This window comes from Bos javanicus, chromosome 8 (genome assembly GCF_032452875.1).
Source record: "Bos javanicus breed banteng chromosome 8, ARS-OSU_banteng_1.0, whole genome shotgun sequence".
NCBI lineage: Eukaryota > Metazoa > Chordata > Mammalia > Artiodactyla > Bovidae > Bos > Bos javanicus.
Genome location: NC_083875.1, coordinates 29,357,034 through 29,371,622, shown reverse-complemented (window position 1 = coordinate 29,371,622; position 14,589 = coordinate 29,357,034). Strand labels below are relative to the sequence as shown.

The window sequence follows — 14,589 nt, the reverse complement described above, 5'->3', positions numbered from 1 at the left end:
CCACATCAACATCTCTGGGGGTTTCAGGATCTTACTTTGTGAACTGCTGCTCTCATGGATACAGAAAAATTCAGACTTCCTTCCTACTTGGCAACATGTATCAACCACTCTGATTTTCACCTCAAGATGGTAATTGTCCAATTAATTGAGTGAGCCAGCTTTTGTGAAATACTGCAGTTGCAAACTGTTTGGAGCAGTGATATCCTTGCCTTTTTCCTCCTCAGAACCATCATTGAGTGGTCAGAGTCACATGATAGAGGCTATGGAAAGTTTCAGACTGCTAAGATGGAAGACTTCACCTTCAATGACTTGTATATTAAAGTGGGTTTTCCTTACTTATACTGTCACCAGGGAGACTGTGAACACGTTGTTGTCATTACTGACATAAGGTAAGTGGTAGCACTCAGAACATTTGTCCTGTTTGATTTCACAGTAGAAAACCATGGGTAGATTTGTTTGAAATAAGAGGAATAAAAGAAATGATCACTGCCGCTTGACTCAGGAGCAGCAAAAATGTTTGCTTTTTCTACAGTGACCAACTCTGCATCTGCATCAGTGTGAGCCATTTGAAATGGTCCAACTCTTTGTAACACGACGGTCTGTCCATAGAATTCTCCAAGCAAGAATATTGGAGTGGGTTCTCTGGAGAACCCCCATATTGGATCTCTGAAGAAGATCCCTTCTTCAGGGGATCTTCTTGACCCAGGGATCAAACCCAGGTCTCCTGAATTGCAGGCAAATTCTTTACCATCTGAGCTACCAGGGAAACCCTATTTGAAATGGTAGAATATGCCAAAAATCCAGAAAAATAACTGAAGCTCCTCCTCTGCCCAAAGACAGTGTATGACTTCTCTGAGTCTCCATGGGCCCCCCTCCTCCATTAAAAAATACTAAAAATTATATTTTATCACAGTGCTGCTATAAAGACAAATATAATACATGCTAGATTTTTGCTATAAAAGTATTAGGGGTTAGAAATCTATAAATACTCTTAAAGTATCTTCATTTGTGTATTGGACAGCTGTTATTCTAGTAGTAATCATCCATTTTGTATTTCATATAGACCCTTTGCTTTGCACTTGTATTTCTGTGCGTGTTTCTTTTCGTCAGAATTTGAAGGAAATAAAAGGGAACTGGAGGAAGAGAAGAATAATTCTACTGTTTGACAAATATGAAGACATAGTGCTTTGATAAAGATTTATAGTGGGAAGGACTTAAGTAATCTAAAATGAGAATTAGGGATTATAAAGTTTGTGTAGCTGGTATCTCTAATGAATAAAGCTTTTCATTTCCTTATTAGGAAATCTCTGTTTATGAAAGACTACCATAGTATAGGAATAAGCTCTGCTCGATCCTTGGTCTTGGTTTGATTTCTTCTGAGAGACAGTGAAGATGTTCTTACGGAGCAATGACTCACGCTGATAGCTTTCCCTGCCTCTACTTTTTTTCCTTTTTTTTTTTTTTGGTTTTAGTGACCAGTCTCCAAAAATTTACTTCCCATGCCCTCATTCTCAAGAATGTACTTTGTGTAAAGTACTTTACACAGAGAGTAAACCTTGAAAAAGGAAAACATGGAATACAAAGCAGGATAGATAAAGACATAAAAGGAACTCTCAGATGATAGCTGTAGAGCAGACCTAGAGAACAGCTTAGTTCAGAGACTGGAGCTGGACCTGAGGACTCAGGAAGCATGTCCCAAGACTGCTAGACCTCCCACTGGTGTGTGGCCCATGTGAAGAGCACTGTCCCATTCTGTCAGCAAATAAGGAACTGAATTAGTGACAGGTACACTGAAACCTAATAAGGAAATGCAAACATGAGAGAATTAGTAGCTAGAAAACAAGTGTTACATGAGAAAATGAACCTATAGTCAGTTGTGTGGTTTAGGGAGATGTTTAATTCATTAGTCATAATTTAAACATTAAATATCTATTTATCCAAAGTTTAGTAGTTCTGTTGAAAAGCTGTATTAAAAAGAGGCAGTTAAATGAATGGCAGACAGTTGCCTCTTAGGAAGAATTGCTGAGGCAAGAGCCAGAAGCGCTCATAAACCTCATAGATTTACAGGAATTAAAATTATATATTTCTTTGATAATGTATTTCTTTTCTAAGTTTCATATAAGCTGTTCTGCTTGCTCTTTACTCAAATGAGGGGGAATGTGCCTCAGAATAAGCATGAGATGGAAGACAATCCACTTTTCTCTGATGATCTAAGTGTCCTTACATTTCTCATAGTGTAGGCTGTACAGCATCATTCCTAAAATTCAAGGCAACTTAGAAAAGCAATTTTCACTTACTAAGCATTTGCTATGTCGGACTTTCCTAGGGAGTTTTTTAATGTAATTGACAAGTAATTCTTCCCTCCGTTGGTAAAGAATCCCCCTGCAATGCAGGAGACCCTGGTTCGATTCCTGGGCTGGGAAGATCCCTTGGAGAAGGGAAAGGCTACCCACTCCAGTATTCTGGCCTGGAGAATTCCATGGACTGTAGAGTCCATGGAATTGCAAAGAGTTGGACACAACTGTGTGCCTTTCACAAGTAATTTTTATCTTAGAGGAGGATTTAATCATTCATTGCTATCCCATAGTTTAATAGTTGGTAAGCTATCAGGTTTATTAATCACTTTCTGATGAAGGACATGGAAGCCTTCATCTTGGAACGACATGCTGCAGTCCATGGGGTCACAGAGAGTCAGACACGACTTAGCGACTGAACAACAAATCATTTTCTGATGGCGAAGTTAATATAGTGCTACCCTTTGTTACTGGAAAAAAAAATATCAAATTTTATAATTCTTAAAGGGTTTTTAGAATACTGTTGTACATGCCCTTCATTTTTCAAATGAAGAATTGGGGGGTCCAGCATGGTTAAGGATTTATCCAAACCCACTATGCTGATATATGGTGTAAACTGACTTTCCATTTTTAAAATTTCTTAATTCTTATACCTAGAACTAAAATCCTACCAATTCACATTATACCAAAGCCAGATTTGGATTTTCAGTAAAGGAGTTTTTTAATTAGAGAGAGCCATGTTTGTAATTCAAAACCACTTAATCTGTAGCACTGAGTACACTTTCTCAAACTGTGTTCCATAAAAAAAGAACTAAGTAAACAAAGCATGGATTTGAAGAAATTCACCCAGGTAATGCTGCCTACATTTCCCTCTCAAGAGTCACAGTGTACATGGCCCTGAAGAGGTTTGGGAAACTTCACAGAAAAGTGTTTAATCCCAAATGTCTTTTGGAGAAAGTGTTTTATGGAACACAACAGATTGAAAATATACCTACTGTATTGTTCATTTTGAGGTAAGGATGTGTTTCATTACAGATTACAAAAATTTGCACGTCATTTATTTTTTCATGTACAAAAGGCTTGTGCATCATGACGACTGCCTGGATAAGACACTTTATCCCCTTATCATCAAGAAGCATTGGCTCTGGACCAGAAAATGTTTTGTTTGTAAAATGTTCACAGCTCGGTAAGTGATTCTGCTTTTTTCCTTGGGAAGTACTGGTTTTCAGTAGTGAAGCACTTTCGATCTTTGGTATTTGTTTTTTTCTGTTTTGAATTGAGGACTTATACTTTGGTATATAAATAACATATAGAGTTTTATCTAGTTAGAAAGCACTACAAATAGTAGTACAAATCAGTTTAAGCTACAGCTGTGTTTTTAAACAATAACCAATTGAATTATGTATAATAGAAGTCTAGGGACTAGGTCAGACTTTATAGTTTGGTGATAACTTATGCTGGATGATGTCATCAGGGAGCCAGGTTCTCTTTCTGCCTCTTGTCAGCAGTTTCCAAAATGGCTTCATCCACAGCTTCTCCATGATAAAAATAACACTTCATCTCGTTTTTATTTTAATGAGGTCAAAATATGGTTTTATACAGTTTTGTGGTTTTGCATGTTTAGACGTTTAACTATGAATCACTCATAAAACTATCCAGAGGAAAATGCAAGAATTTAGTGTCATTAGTGTGTTTTGGGTTCCCCACCACCACATGCTTTTCTAAATGATCAATTGAAAAACACGACAAATCAGTTATCAGATCAAAATGGCAATCAGGGAATGTCAAAACATTCCATGAGATGCACAATTCAGACAGACTGAAAAATATCATTTTCACTTAATGTGATATCCTAGTTAAAAAACAAAATCTCAGGTGACTAATAGTTACCCATATTCCTATTTGCATACCCTCTGTATATAACATTTTATCCTAAACTCTAATGTTTGAAGGCTAAGTATGTCGTTAAAATGTATGATACTTTCAAATATGGATTTATATTCTTTTCTACTTACCTTTAAGGAGAAATCTTTCAGAGAAAATTGTCCTTTTTGCCTTGTAGAATACTGGTAGTGTTACGTCTGTACGTATATATGTGTATACAGTATTATTTATATAAAGGATTATACTGTATAAATAAGATAGAATAAGGCAATAGTGGGAATGTTACCTATACATATTACTACAGCACATTAAAGCATGAAAAAGTTGACTGTAATGACGTACATCTTTTTTAACTACAGATGGGTGACGAACAATGACAGTTTTGCACCACAGGACCCATGTTTCTTTTGTGATGTTTGCTTCCGAATGCTCCACTATGATGCAGAAGGCAACAAACTGGGGGAATTCCTCGCTTATCCCTATGTCGATCCTGGAACCTTTAATTAATATCCAAAAGTGTACCCCTGTGAAATAACTTGGTTACTTTACTTCCAAGAAATGCCAACGAGGAACAGGATCCACCAGAAACAATCGGCTAAAGTTGTCATCCCTGCAAAAAGTTCAAATCACAGATCTTCTTAAGCAGTCTGAATGTATTTAAATGTTTGAATTAAATTAATATTTATTCCAAAGTATAGTTTCTTGCCCATTTTTAAGTGAGTTGTCTATTGAGTTGTAGGACTGCTTTATGTATTCTGAATACAAATCCTTTGTCAGACTTAAGTATTCTGGTTTTCTCCCAGTCTGTACTTTGCCTATTTGCTTTGTCCAGAGGGGTTTTTACTCATCTACCATTAGCAAAATTCTCCTAAAGATACATCAAGTGATGGAAGTGTTTTGAAAATTCTTTGAAGAATATGACAGCTACACCTTGTACCATGAGGCTTCCAAGGTAAATATCCTTCAAATATCTGTAATAAAAATGGAGAGGTTAAGAATAAAAGTACTTAATAAATACAGTATTCAGAAGAGCTATTGTGTAATTTTACACTGAACTCTTTTATAATGTTAACTAAACACTTCAAGACTCTCACTACATGAATAATGAATGTATAAAGAGCTTGGATATATACTCATAACTTCATAGAAGTAACACTTAAATTGAAGCTTCATTTCTTGAGAACTTTTTGGAATCACAAATGCTAAAGTTTAAAATGTATGACAATTTTAGTATTTTTATGATTAAAAAAAATAGGTTTTATATAACATAACCACTGAGTGGACATGGGAAATCAAGATCCCATGGATTGCTGGCTCTGCATCGCTGTTGTTTGGCAGTAATACCCAGCATTCTATATGCAAAAATAAAACAATTATTTTTCTAGCCCAGCTCTCCATTCTTCTGGTACCTTTGTTATGATAATCTAGTTATCCAATTCTCATTTGGGGCCAGAGGACAACTTCGATAATTTTGAGGAAGGTCTAGATCCATCAGAGAAAATTGTAGCTACTTATTTTATTGAAGATCTTCACGACCCAGATAATCATGATGGTGTGATCACTGACCTAGAGCCAGACATCCTGGAATGTGAAGTCAAGTGGGCCTTAGAAAGCATCACTACGAAAAAAGCTAGTGGAGGTGATGGAATTCCAGTTGAACTATTCCAAATCCTGAAAGATGATGCTGTGAAAGTGCTACACTCAATATGCCAGCAAATTTGGAAAACTCAGCAGTGGCCACAGGACTGGAAAAGGTCAGTTTTCATTCCAATCCCAAAGAAAGGCAATGCCAAAGAATGCTCAAACTACCGCACAATTGCACTCGTCTCACATGCTAGTAAAGTAATGCTCAAAATTCTCCAAGCCAGGCTTCAGCAATATGTGAACCGCGAACTTCCTGATGTTCAAGCTGGTTTTCGAAAAGGCAGAGGAACCAGAGATCAAATTGCCAACATCCGCTGGATCATGGAAAAAGCAAGAGAGTTCCAGAAACACATCTATTTCTGCTTTATTGACTATGCCAAAGCCTTTGACTGTGTGGATCACAATAAACTGTGGAAAATTCTGAAAGAGATGGGAATACCAGACCACCTGATCTGCCTCTTGAGAAATCTGTATGCAGGTCAGGAGGCAACAGCTCGAACTGGACATGGAACAACAGACTGTTTCCAAATAGGAAAAGGAGTATGTCAAGGCTGTATATTGTCACCCTGTTTATTTAACTTCTGTGCAGAGTACATCATGAGAAATGCTGGACTGGAAGAAACGCAAGCTGGAATCAAGGTTGCCGGGAGAAATATCAATCACCTCAGATATGCAGATGACACCACCCTTATGGCAGAAAGTGAAGAGGAACTAAAAAGCCTCTTGATGAAAGTGAAAGTGGAGAGTGAAAAAGTTGGCTTAAAGCTCAACATTCAGAAAACGAAGATCATGGCATCCGGTCCCACCACTTCATGGGAAATAGATGGGGAAACAGTGGAAACAGTGTCAGACTTTATTTTTTGGGGCTCCAAAATCAGTGCAGATGGTGACTGCAGCCATGAAATTAAAAGACGCTTACTCCTTGGAAGGAAAGTTATGACCAACCTAGATAGCATATTCAGAAGCAGAGCCATTACTTTGCCAACAAAGGTCCATCTAGTCAAGGCTATAGTTTTTCCTGTGGTCATGTACGGATGTGAGAGTTGGACTGTGAAGAAGACTGAGCACCGAAGAATTGATGCTTTTGAACTGTGGTGTTGGAGAAGACTCTTGAGAGTCCCTTGGACTGCAAGGAGATCCAACCAGTGCGTTCTGAAGGAGATCAGCCTTGGGATTTCTTTGGAAGGAATGATGCTAAAGCTGAAACTCCAGTACTTTGGCCACCTGATGCGAAGAGTTGACTCACTGGAAAAGACTCTGATGCTGGGAGGGATTGGGGGCAGGAGGAGAAGGGGACAACAGAGGATGAGATGGCTGGATGGCATCACTGATTCGATGGACTTGAGTCTGGGTGAACTCTGGGAGTTGGTGATGGACAGGGAGGCCTGGCTTCTCGATTCATGGGGTCGCAAAGAGTCGGACACGACTGAGCGACTGATCTGATCTGATTTTATTGAAATACTCTGGAAATCTTTTTTGTTGGAAAATTTAATTAATATTTTGCTGGAAAAGTATTAATCAGAATTAAATTTTTAAACACTTGAAATGTTTAAAAATATACTTAAATTTCACCTTCTCTCTTCTAGGTTATATTTATATTCAGCTGAATTCAACTTTCCCTGGATGGCTGAGAACATTTACCATATAAATCAAAAACTGACGAAGCCTGTAAGATGTGTGTTTAAAAAGTTAACAATAAAATGTTTTATGGACTTAAATGCCACTTACATCAGTTGAGTCAACTGGGGTATGTAGAAGACCTGTCACCTGTGTCCAGTGGTTATATTCACTGGTTCAGTCAGTACACCAGAGAATCAGCATAAGAAACAAGAGCTCTGTCCCTTCATGGCTGGCTGGCTACTATCGCCTAAATGTTTACTTCCATGTCTCCAATGAGTTCAATTTGAACAAATTGAAAATCCTGCTGGAAAACCTGAGATTTATCTATTTCCTTAAAATTCCACAGGTAAAAATGAATTTTTGCTTCCTTTATTTTTAAACTGCATTCTACAAGGGTCTCCTTACTTTGATTTTCATCATTTCATATTCTCAAAACAGCAAATTCCAGAAAGTGTATTATCTTAAAGCAGCATTAATGTATGTGTTGTACCAATCAACTCATTTTACTGGCAGAGAAATTAGAATGTCAGTTAAAATGTTGTACTGCTATTAAAATTCCTATTTTGTTATTTATGGAGATTATTACTCTGTGATTCTTAAAGTTAACATCTCCACCAAAGTTACAAAGGCTGAGATACCTATCTTCAGTTCCTAATGAGATCTAGAGGAAAAGTAGCCGTATTGTCTTAGAGCTTGCCAATGTGCTGCATATCAATTATACATGTCTCCCTCCTAAGTTCATGTTGAAACTCCTAATTTTGAAGTAGGTATAAAAGATGCCTCAAATCAGGGATTTCGTAGCTGTAAAATTCAGTATTAAACACATAACTGTTAAATTACATATAACATTTTATCTAATGAAGGCAGATATGAAATGTCATGAACCTATTAATATCCTATGTTAGAAATGAATCAATTTTGATATAGTAATGGATGGACATGCACAAAATTATTATCCAGAATAATAATTCTAGATACTGAATTATTTTAGGCTCAGTATCCTTTAAAGATTATTTGAACTTTCTCCTGATCATATTGCAGTGTTTTTATCATCTCTAAGGTTAGAAAATTACACAGCAGATTATGAATAAACAAATTATAAACACATTTCTGCCTAATATAACTATGGCTTTATTATTTCCAGTAGATCCTTTCTCTGGCCAATGGGACAAAATAAGTTGTGTTAGTGAAGGCTTCAGAGCCTTATGAAAGCCTTTGTACAGGATTAGATGGCAGACCTCATCTTGACCTGACATCTTTAACCAGGTAAGTGTGTGTGGGTATGCTATAATCAATGCATCAGCCAACTGGGTAAACTCTATCATCCTACTATTTGGAAGTCACAGGATATACTAGCAAATATGAGGCTTAAGATATTCTAGTCAAGCTGTTTACACAAACAGCCTGTTAAGCATCTCCAGTTTGGATACATTTGAAATTTTGCCAAAGCAGTTGAGAAAACATGCAACAATGGATTCTTCTGGGTCACTGCATAACTTACTCTTTGTGAACTTATTTTTAAATGTTACCTGGTGGTTTAAAAAAAAAAAAAAGGAACACAAAATAGATACTGCTTATACATTTAAAACAACATGCTTGGTTGGGGGCACTAGCTATCTCATTTAAAATATCTCTTCCAGACTTATTCAGCTGTGGAGTTTTGACCAAATACAAATTTAAATTGAGCCAGTGCTCCTGAAGATTGGTTGTTCATACGACTCTTCCTTAAGAGTTTTGAGAATGGTTTATCTGTCAATCAGCCTATGCAAAAATTTTCTTAGAGACTAAAGAGAAGGCAACTGTGTTTTTAACACGACATAAATCAACTGCCCTGAGCAAAGTATGAGACATAAAGTTTCAGAATGACAGTGTTATCTCCAGAATTTCAATCGTCTATGGTTTCTTGGTAAAACTGTGTAGATCCCTTGGGTCACTAAAGGGCATTTCCTTAATTTTTGTCATTTTGAGCGTACGTTTTAGTAACCTGTGTCCCCAAATAATAGTTTCTATGACCACGTTATACTCTCTTAGAAGCAAATCCAGAATTCCATCCCACTTTTTTTATATGGCAACGAAGTAATTTACTAGTGAAGTTTGATAGAAAAATTCTTTAATCAAAACAAGTTTACATGTTGACACTTATGGCTTAACTAGAATAAATCTGTCCAAGTTTAAATTGTGTAAGGACCAAACAGATATAATAGCTAGAGTTCCCTCAGAACAGTGGGTCCTAGTTCCATTGTAAGGCCTCTCAAAAGCAAGACTCCCAATTACTGAAATGATTCCAAGTTTTCATCTAAAGATGAAAAAAATTACCCGAGAGGTCAAAGCATACAATGCATGTCACATGCAAACACTGGTATTTAAGCCTTTTTCCCGTATTCCTAGTTTCCAAACATGAGAAGCATCTTATAAGCTACTGCAAACCACCAACTGACCTAGTATTCAAAATATCTTAGAAATCCTGTTTGTTAAGGTTGTTCTTAAAATTCTGTGTTAACCTTTGTTCACTCTGATTTAGTCCATATACATGAAAATACAGACAACTCCTTCACTTTTGTCTGCTGCCTCAGAGTAACTTTTTGCAATCCTGTCACATGATGCATTAGAAATAAAAATTCCCTTCTCATAGTCATGTTTTCAAATAGGTTTGTTTCCTTAGATAGTATTTTTTTATTTACTGCAAAAAGCATTAATGGATTGCATTTTTTCCAATTAAAAAAATACTTGACTTCTTTAATGAATGGGACATTTTAAAAAATTCAGAAACTCGAGACATTTCTCAAAAATAAACTTTTATCATTTAGTTTTCAGTTTCAGCTACTAATGCCTATAAAGGATCTTAAATGGTTGAACCCTAAAAGCCAGATTCATTCCTACGTACACTCCTGCTTACTGCAGGAAACTCACATGTGACTTTCACTGAATTCTCAGCCACAAAACTAAATTACCTTCAGAAGTTAACATGAGTTTTGCACCTTGTAGAATTGTCAGTTCAGTGTCAGTTGGGTATCTAGTTGTCATACAAAAAGGCATACAGACTGCACATTATTACAAAGCAGCAGGATAATGTAGCACAAGGTAGATTGAGATTAAAGTCAACTTTTGATAAGAGAAAGGAAGGAGTGAGTACTTGTATAGAAGTAACATTTTATCAAGCATAAAAATGCTTAACTTCTACAAAACCCACAACAGTGAAAAGACAGTCTGGTAAATCCAATTTTTGTAAAAACTATGCACAAAACCCACAGTATCTGGGAAAAGAGGAAAAGGTTTATACAAGTAGCAGTTTTAAAAATGTAACTTTTTTCTACTATCAATTACACATTAACATACACACACTAACTGAAAATATACTACAACCGATGTCTGGAAAAGCAGTGTAACACTTCCTAAATGAACTTCCCCTCACATTTACTGTATAATGTAGCTGTTAATACTGCACAAGTACAATTAGCAATGTTTAGTCACTTTTAAACAAAGATAAGGGGATTCTCCCTCAAAACAAGTTTTAAACATCAAAACCTATGTTTATAAAAATTTAAAACTTTCAGCAGTCTAAATATTTCAAATGAAAACCATTACAAACTTCTCAAATGTTCTTTATATTCCAGGTATGTCAACCTAGTTATCTAGTGTAGAATCCTTCAGAGATATTTCAGTCTCTCTCTCTTCACTGGATGGCCTAAAGAAAAAGGGGGAAAAAAAGGTGTGACAACTGGGATTAGGGGGCTTTTGTTCCTCAGGAGAAAAAAAAGATACTACATCTGTGCATTATGTTTTTAAAAATATTAATTATTTTCTGTTGTAAATTTTATTTTACTATGTTGTGTTTTCTTCCCAAAGTAATATGCAGATCAAGCAAAATAACTAAAGGGAAGCATCACGGCCCAGGCCCTTTTCAGTCATTTCAAAGCTTCAAAATGAGTTCTCTTTAAAGAACATGAAAATGTATCTATGGTACCAGCATTTTTATAAATCTTCAGAAGAGAAAGATTTCCCTGATTTCAAAATTAGAAAGGATGCTTCTTGGTTCCAAATCCTTGAAATGTACAGTGGACAGATCAAGATTTAGTAACTATGGTTCCATATCTAGTTTTTTTTAGCATGGGTATTATTATAACATAACCTATGATTCTAGATCTGATTTCTGCATTATTCTGTCAAAAGTCAAGAAAGTGTGGACATGAGTCATTAGTACAGGTGTTATCAATGGAATGAGTTCAAGGAATATTTTTTTTTAAACAGGATTCCTGCTTAGCTCTATTCTCTTGAATACAATGACATATTAGTTTTAAGTAAAGTTTCTTTATAGTTTGGCCATTTTGATGTCTTGAACCCTGAATTCAGGAAGTGAGTCATGAAAATATAATCCCTTACACAAACGATCTTGGATCAGCAATGTGATTTAAAAATTAAAACATTACAATGCACTAAAATATGTCCTCACTTTTTCTTACTGCTGGCCTCGTGGTTGTCTTTGCTTTCTTCATTGCTGTCTCCATTGTGTTGTGGTTGATTACTGTCTTGAGCATCGGATCCTCCATTTAGAGTCTTTGAACCTTTAGAAAGATACCAGTGGGAAACTGTTAGAGCTTTGAGGACATCTTAAATACTAGGAAGACCCAAATTCAAGAACTAACATAGCCCCAAACTTCCTAATAGTGTATTTTATATGATATTGCATTGTAATCCTTTGGGTAGACAAGGCACAGTAAGAAACAGGGTTACTATCTATATCTGTCCACAAAACAACAGACTACTAATCTGATTATTCCATTTGTTACTGTTGTCAGGAAGTTACAAAAGGGTGATACAACTCTTTAGAGCATTGTGATTTATTCCAGTTGTTAGAAAAAGCAATGTAAATCACAGTAAAATTTTGTATTTAAGAACAGAAGGTGGCAAAATAGTTAACATGATTTTGTCTTCTTACTAACTTAGAAAATGAGGGCTTCCCTGTAAATATTATTTCATTATCAAACCTCTGGTTTGTTATCATTATCATTCCCTAGTAAATGAGTTAAGAAAATCCAACTCCTTTTGAACAGTCTTCTATGTTAGGGAGCTGCCGCTAACATCTTTAGTGCCATGGAGTCGGGGAGGCTCCCAATGGAGCAGGCACACTTCAGTGTACTGTGCTTCACTTTACGGTGCTTTGTACATCCTGCATTTACATTTTACAAATTCAGTGTTTATGGCAAGCCTGCATCAAGCATATTTATCAGCACCGTTTTCCCAACAGCATTCGCACACTCTGTTTCGGTGTCACATTTTGGTAATTCTCACAGTATTTCGCACTTTAGACATCTATTATACTCATATAGTGTTATGTCTTTGATGTTACTATAATTCATGAAAGGCTCACAACATTTTTTAAACAACATTCTAAAAATAAGGTATGTCATTTCTATAGACATAACCCTACTGCACACTTTAGACAGACTAACAGACTTTAGTATAGGGTAAACAAATCTGTATGCCATGTGACTCACTTTATTACAGCAGTCTGAAACGAACCCACAGTATTCCTGGAGTACAAGCATACCTGTACTATAGGTTCGGTTTTAAGCTTTGCTCATATATACACCTTAAAATGTTTATGACTGAATAATCTTCAGGAGTGTCACTGAAAAACTTGCGGAGATATAGTAAGACCAGTGATCATACGTTGATAGCTGCTGACGCCGACTCAGGAAGTTCATTTCTCCTGACTTCTGTGTAGGTTAGAAATTTTCCCTAGTTTAAATGAAAACAATAGCAACCACTACTACTAGTAACTACTAACAAGTAACTACTAGTAATTTAAACTTGATAAAAACTTAGCCAAGATTGAGCAGACTCTGCTAAGTTCTTCTGGGACTCCCATCATCTACTATAGGTTAAGGCATTAATAAGATTAAATATCAAAGCCATTTTTAAAAAGTAATTCCAACAAAGTATTACCACATACCTGTTTGCTCCTTTTCTAGCTTTTTGTTTGGCCCTTTCTTCCCTTGATCTTTGGTTTTATTTGCTTCCTCATGCTGTCTTTGTTCGGCAAGAGATTTGTTCAGCACTTGTGTGATCACAGAATCTCCTTCACCAACCAAAAACATGTTCTTAAACTTGTTATACAACATTGTAGACTTTTCCATGATAACCTGACTAACTTTGAATCGCCGTATCTGGGAAAACAAAAGATAAGCTCAGAATTTTCCTAATTGATTTCTGAATGTTATTTAACAAAGTAGTAATGAGGAAATTTTAAAAATCTGCATAACTAAAGATCACTTACTTTTTTCAGTGTTGTAATCATCTCTGTGTGTTTTTGAGCTTGTTGCATTGTGACCTGAAGTGAAGCCAGTTCATCCAAGGCCTCAATACATCTGTTGACATCCTTCATGACAAAACAGTAATTTCATAACTGTTAATTACCACAACCCATAGAATCCAGAGATTACTTTCAAAATCTCAAATAACAAGGCATACAAAATAGCCAGTAACATTTTGTTATCTCAAATTTACACGTACTTATCAAACCATGTTAGAAAAAAACATGAAGCTAAAAAAGCAGCACTGTATTTTTAAATGAGGTATTAAACACTTACAAGATTATCAATTTTGAGTGAATTTTTAATTTCAGCATGTATCCTTTGAAGTCGAGAATCCATTGATGTTTCTATAAATTAAAATGTGAAACACAGTAAATAGGTTTTCCAAAACCAGTATTTTCGTATAATCTAAAGCAAAGTATAATGGAAAGAAGTGGTAATTTTTAAAAAATGTTCTTAGTAATCTGCTTACATCATTAAGAAATTATCTGCCATTTTCAGTCTTTAGTTTAGGAAACCAACATTCATCATACAAGCAAAGAATCACTGACTAGCTGCATGTCTCTAAAATAAGCGGTCTGCATCCACTAACTCCTTCTCAATTCTTTAGCACCTGCCTCTCTCTTACATATTTAACCAGAACTAAAATATCCATCTGAAACCAGATTTGTCAGAAATGGGGAAACACCTTGCTTTTAGGCAGTGTTACAATAAAATAAATCTGACTTCATAATATAAGGAGCAATAAAATAATAAGCATGACCACCTTTGCAACTTCACCTTATAATACTTAAAAACAGTGCAAAACACAATCCATTAGGGATTTAAAATGT

The 14,589-nt window shown here is 35.8% G+C and overlaps 2 protein-coding genes across 2 annotated transcripts in view; one reads left to right on the top strand and one right to left on the bottom strand.

Annotated features, from left to right (window-relative positions):
- The window catches only part of SNAPC3 (small nuclear RNA activating complex polypeptide 3), a 35,945-nt gene extending 31,075 nt beyond the window's left edge, over positions 1 to 4,870 (top strand). The window contains exons 7-9 of the mRNA XM_061425252.1: positions 225 to 389; positions 3,373 to 3,480; positions 4,538 to 4,870. Coding sequence (XP_061281236.1) covers positions 225 to 389; positions 3,373 to 3,480; positions 4,538 to 4,685 — 421 coding nt within the window. The 3' untranslated portion in view covers positions 4,686 to 4,870. The remainder of the gene's footprint in view (positions 1 to 224; positions 390 to 3,372; positions 3,481 to 4,537) is intronic.
- Positions 4,871 to 9,535: 4,665 nt separating this feature from the next.
- Positions 9,536 to 14,589, bottom strand: part of PSIP1 (PC4 and SRSF1 interacting protein 1) — a 40,133-nt gene continuing 35,079 nt past the window's right edge. Inside the window, exons 11-15 of the mRNA XM_061425247.1 lie at positions 14,033 to 14,103; positions 13,720 to 13,821; positions 13,396 to 13,609; positions 11,893 to 12,004; positions 9,536 to 11,127 (exon numbers count right to left, since the gene is read on the bottom strand). Of these exons, the coding sequence (XP_061281231.1) occupies positions 11,067 to 11,127; positions 11,893 to 12,004; positions 13,396 to 13,609; positions 13,720 to 13,821; positions 14,033 to 14,103 (560 nt within the window). The 3' untranslated portion in view covers positions 9,536 to 11,066. The remainder of the gene's footprint in view (positions 11,128 to 11,892; positions 12,005 to 13,395; positions 13,610 to 13,719; positions 13,822 to 14,032; positions 14,104 to 14,589) is intronic.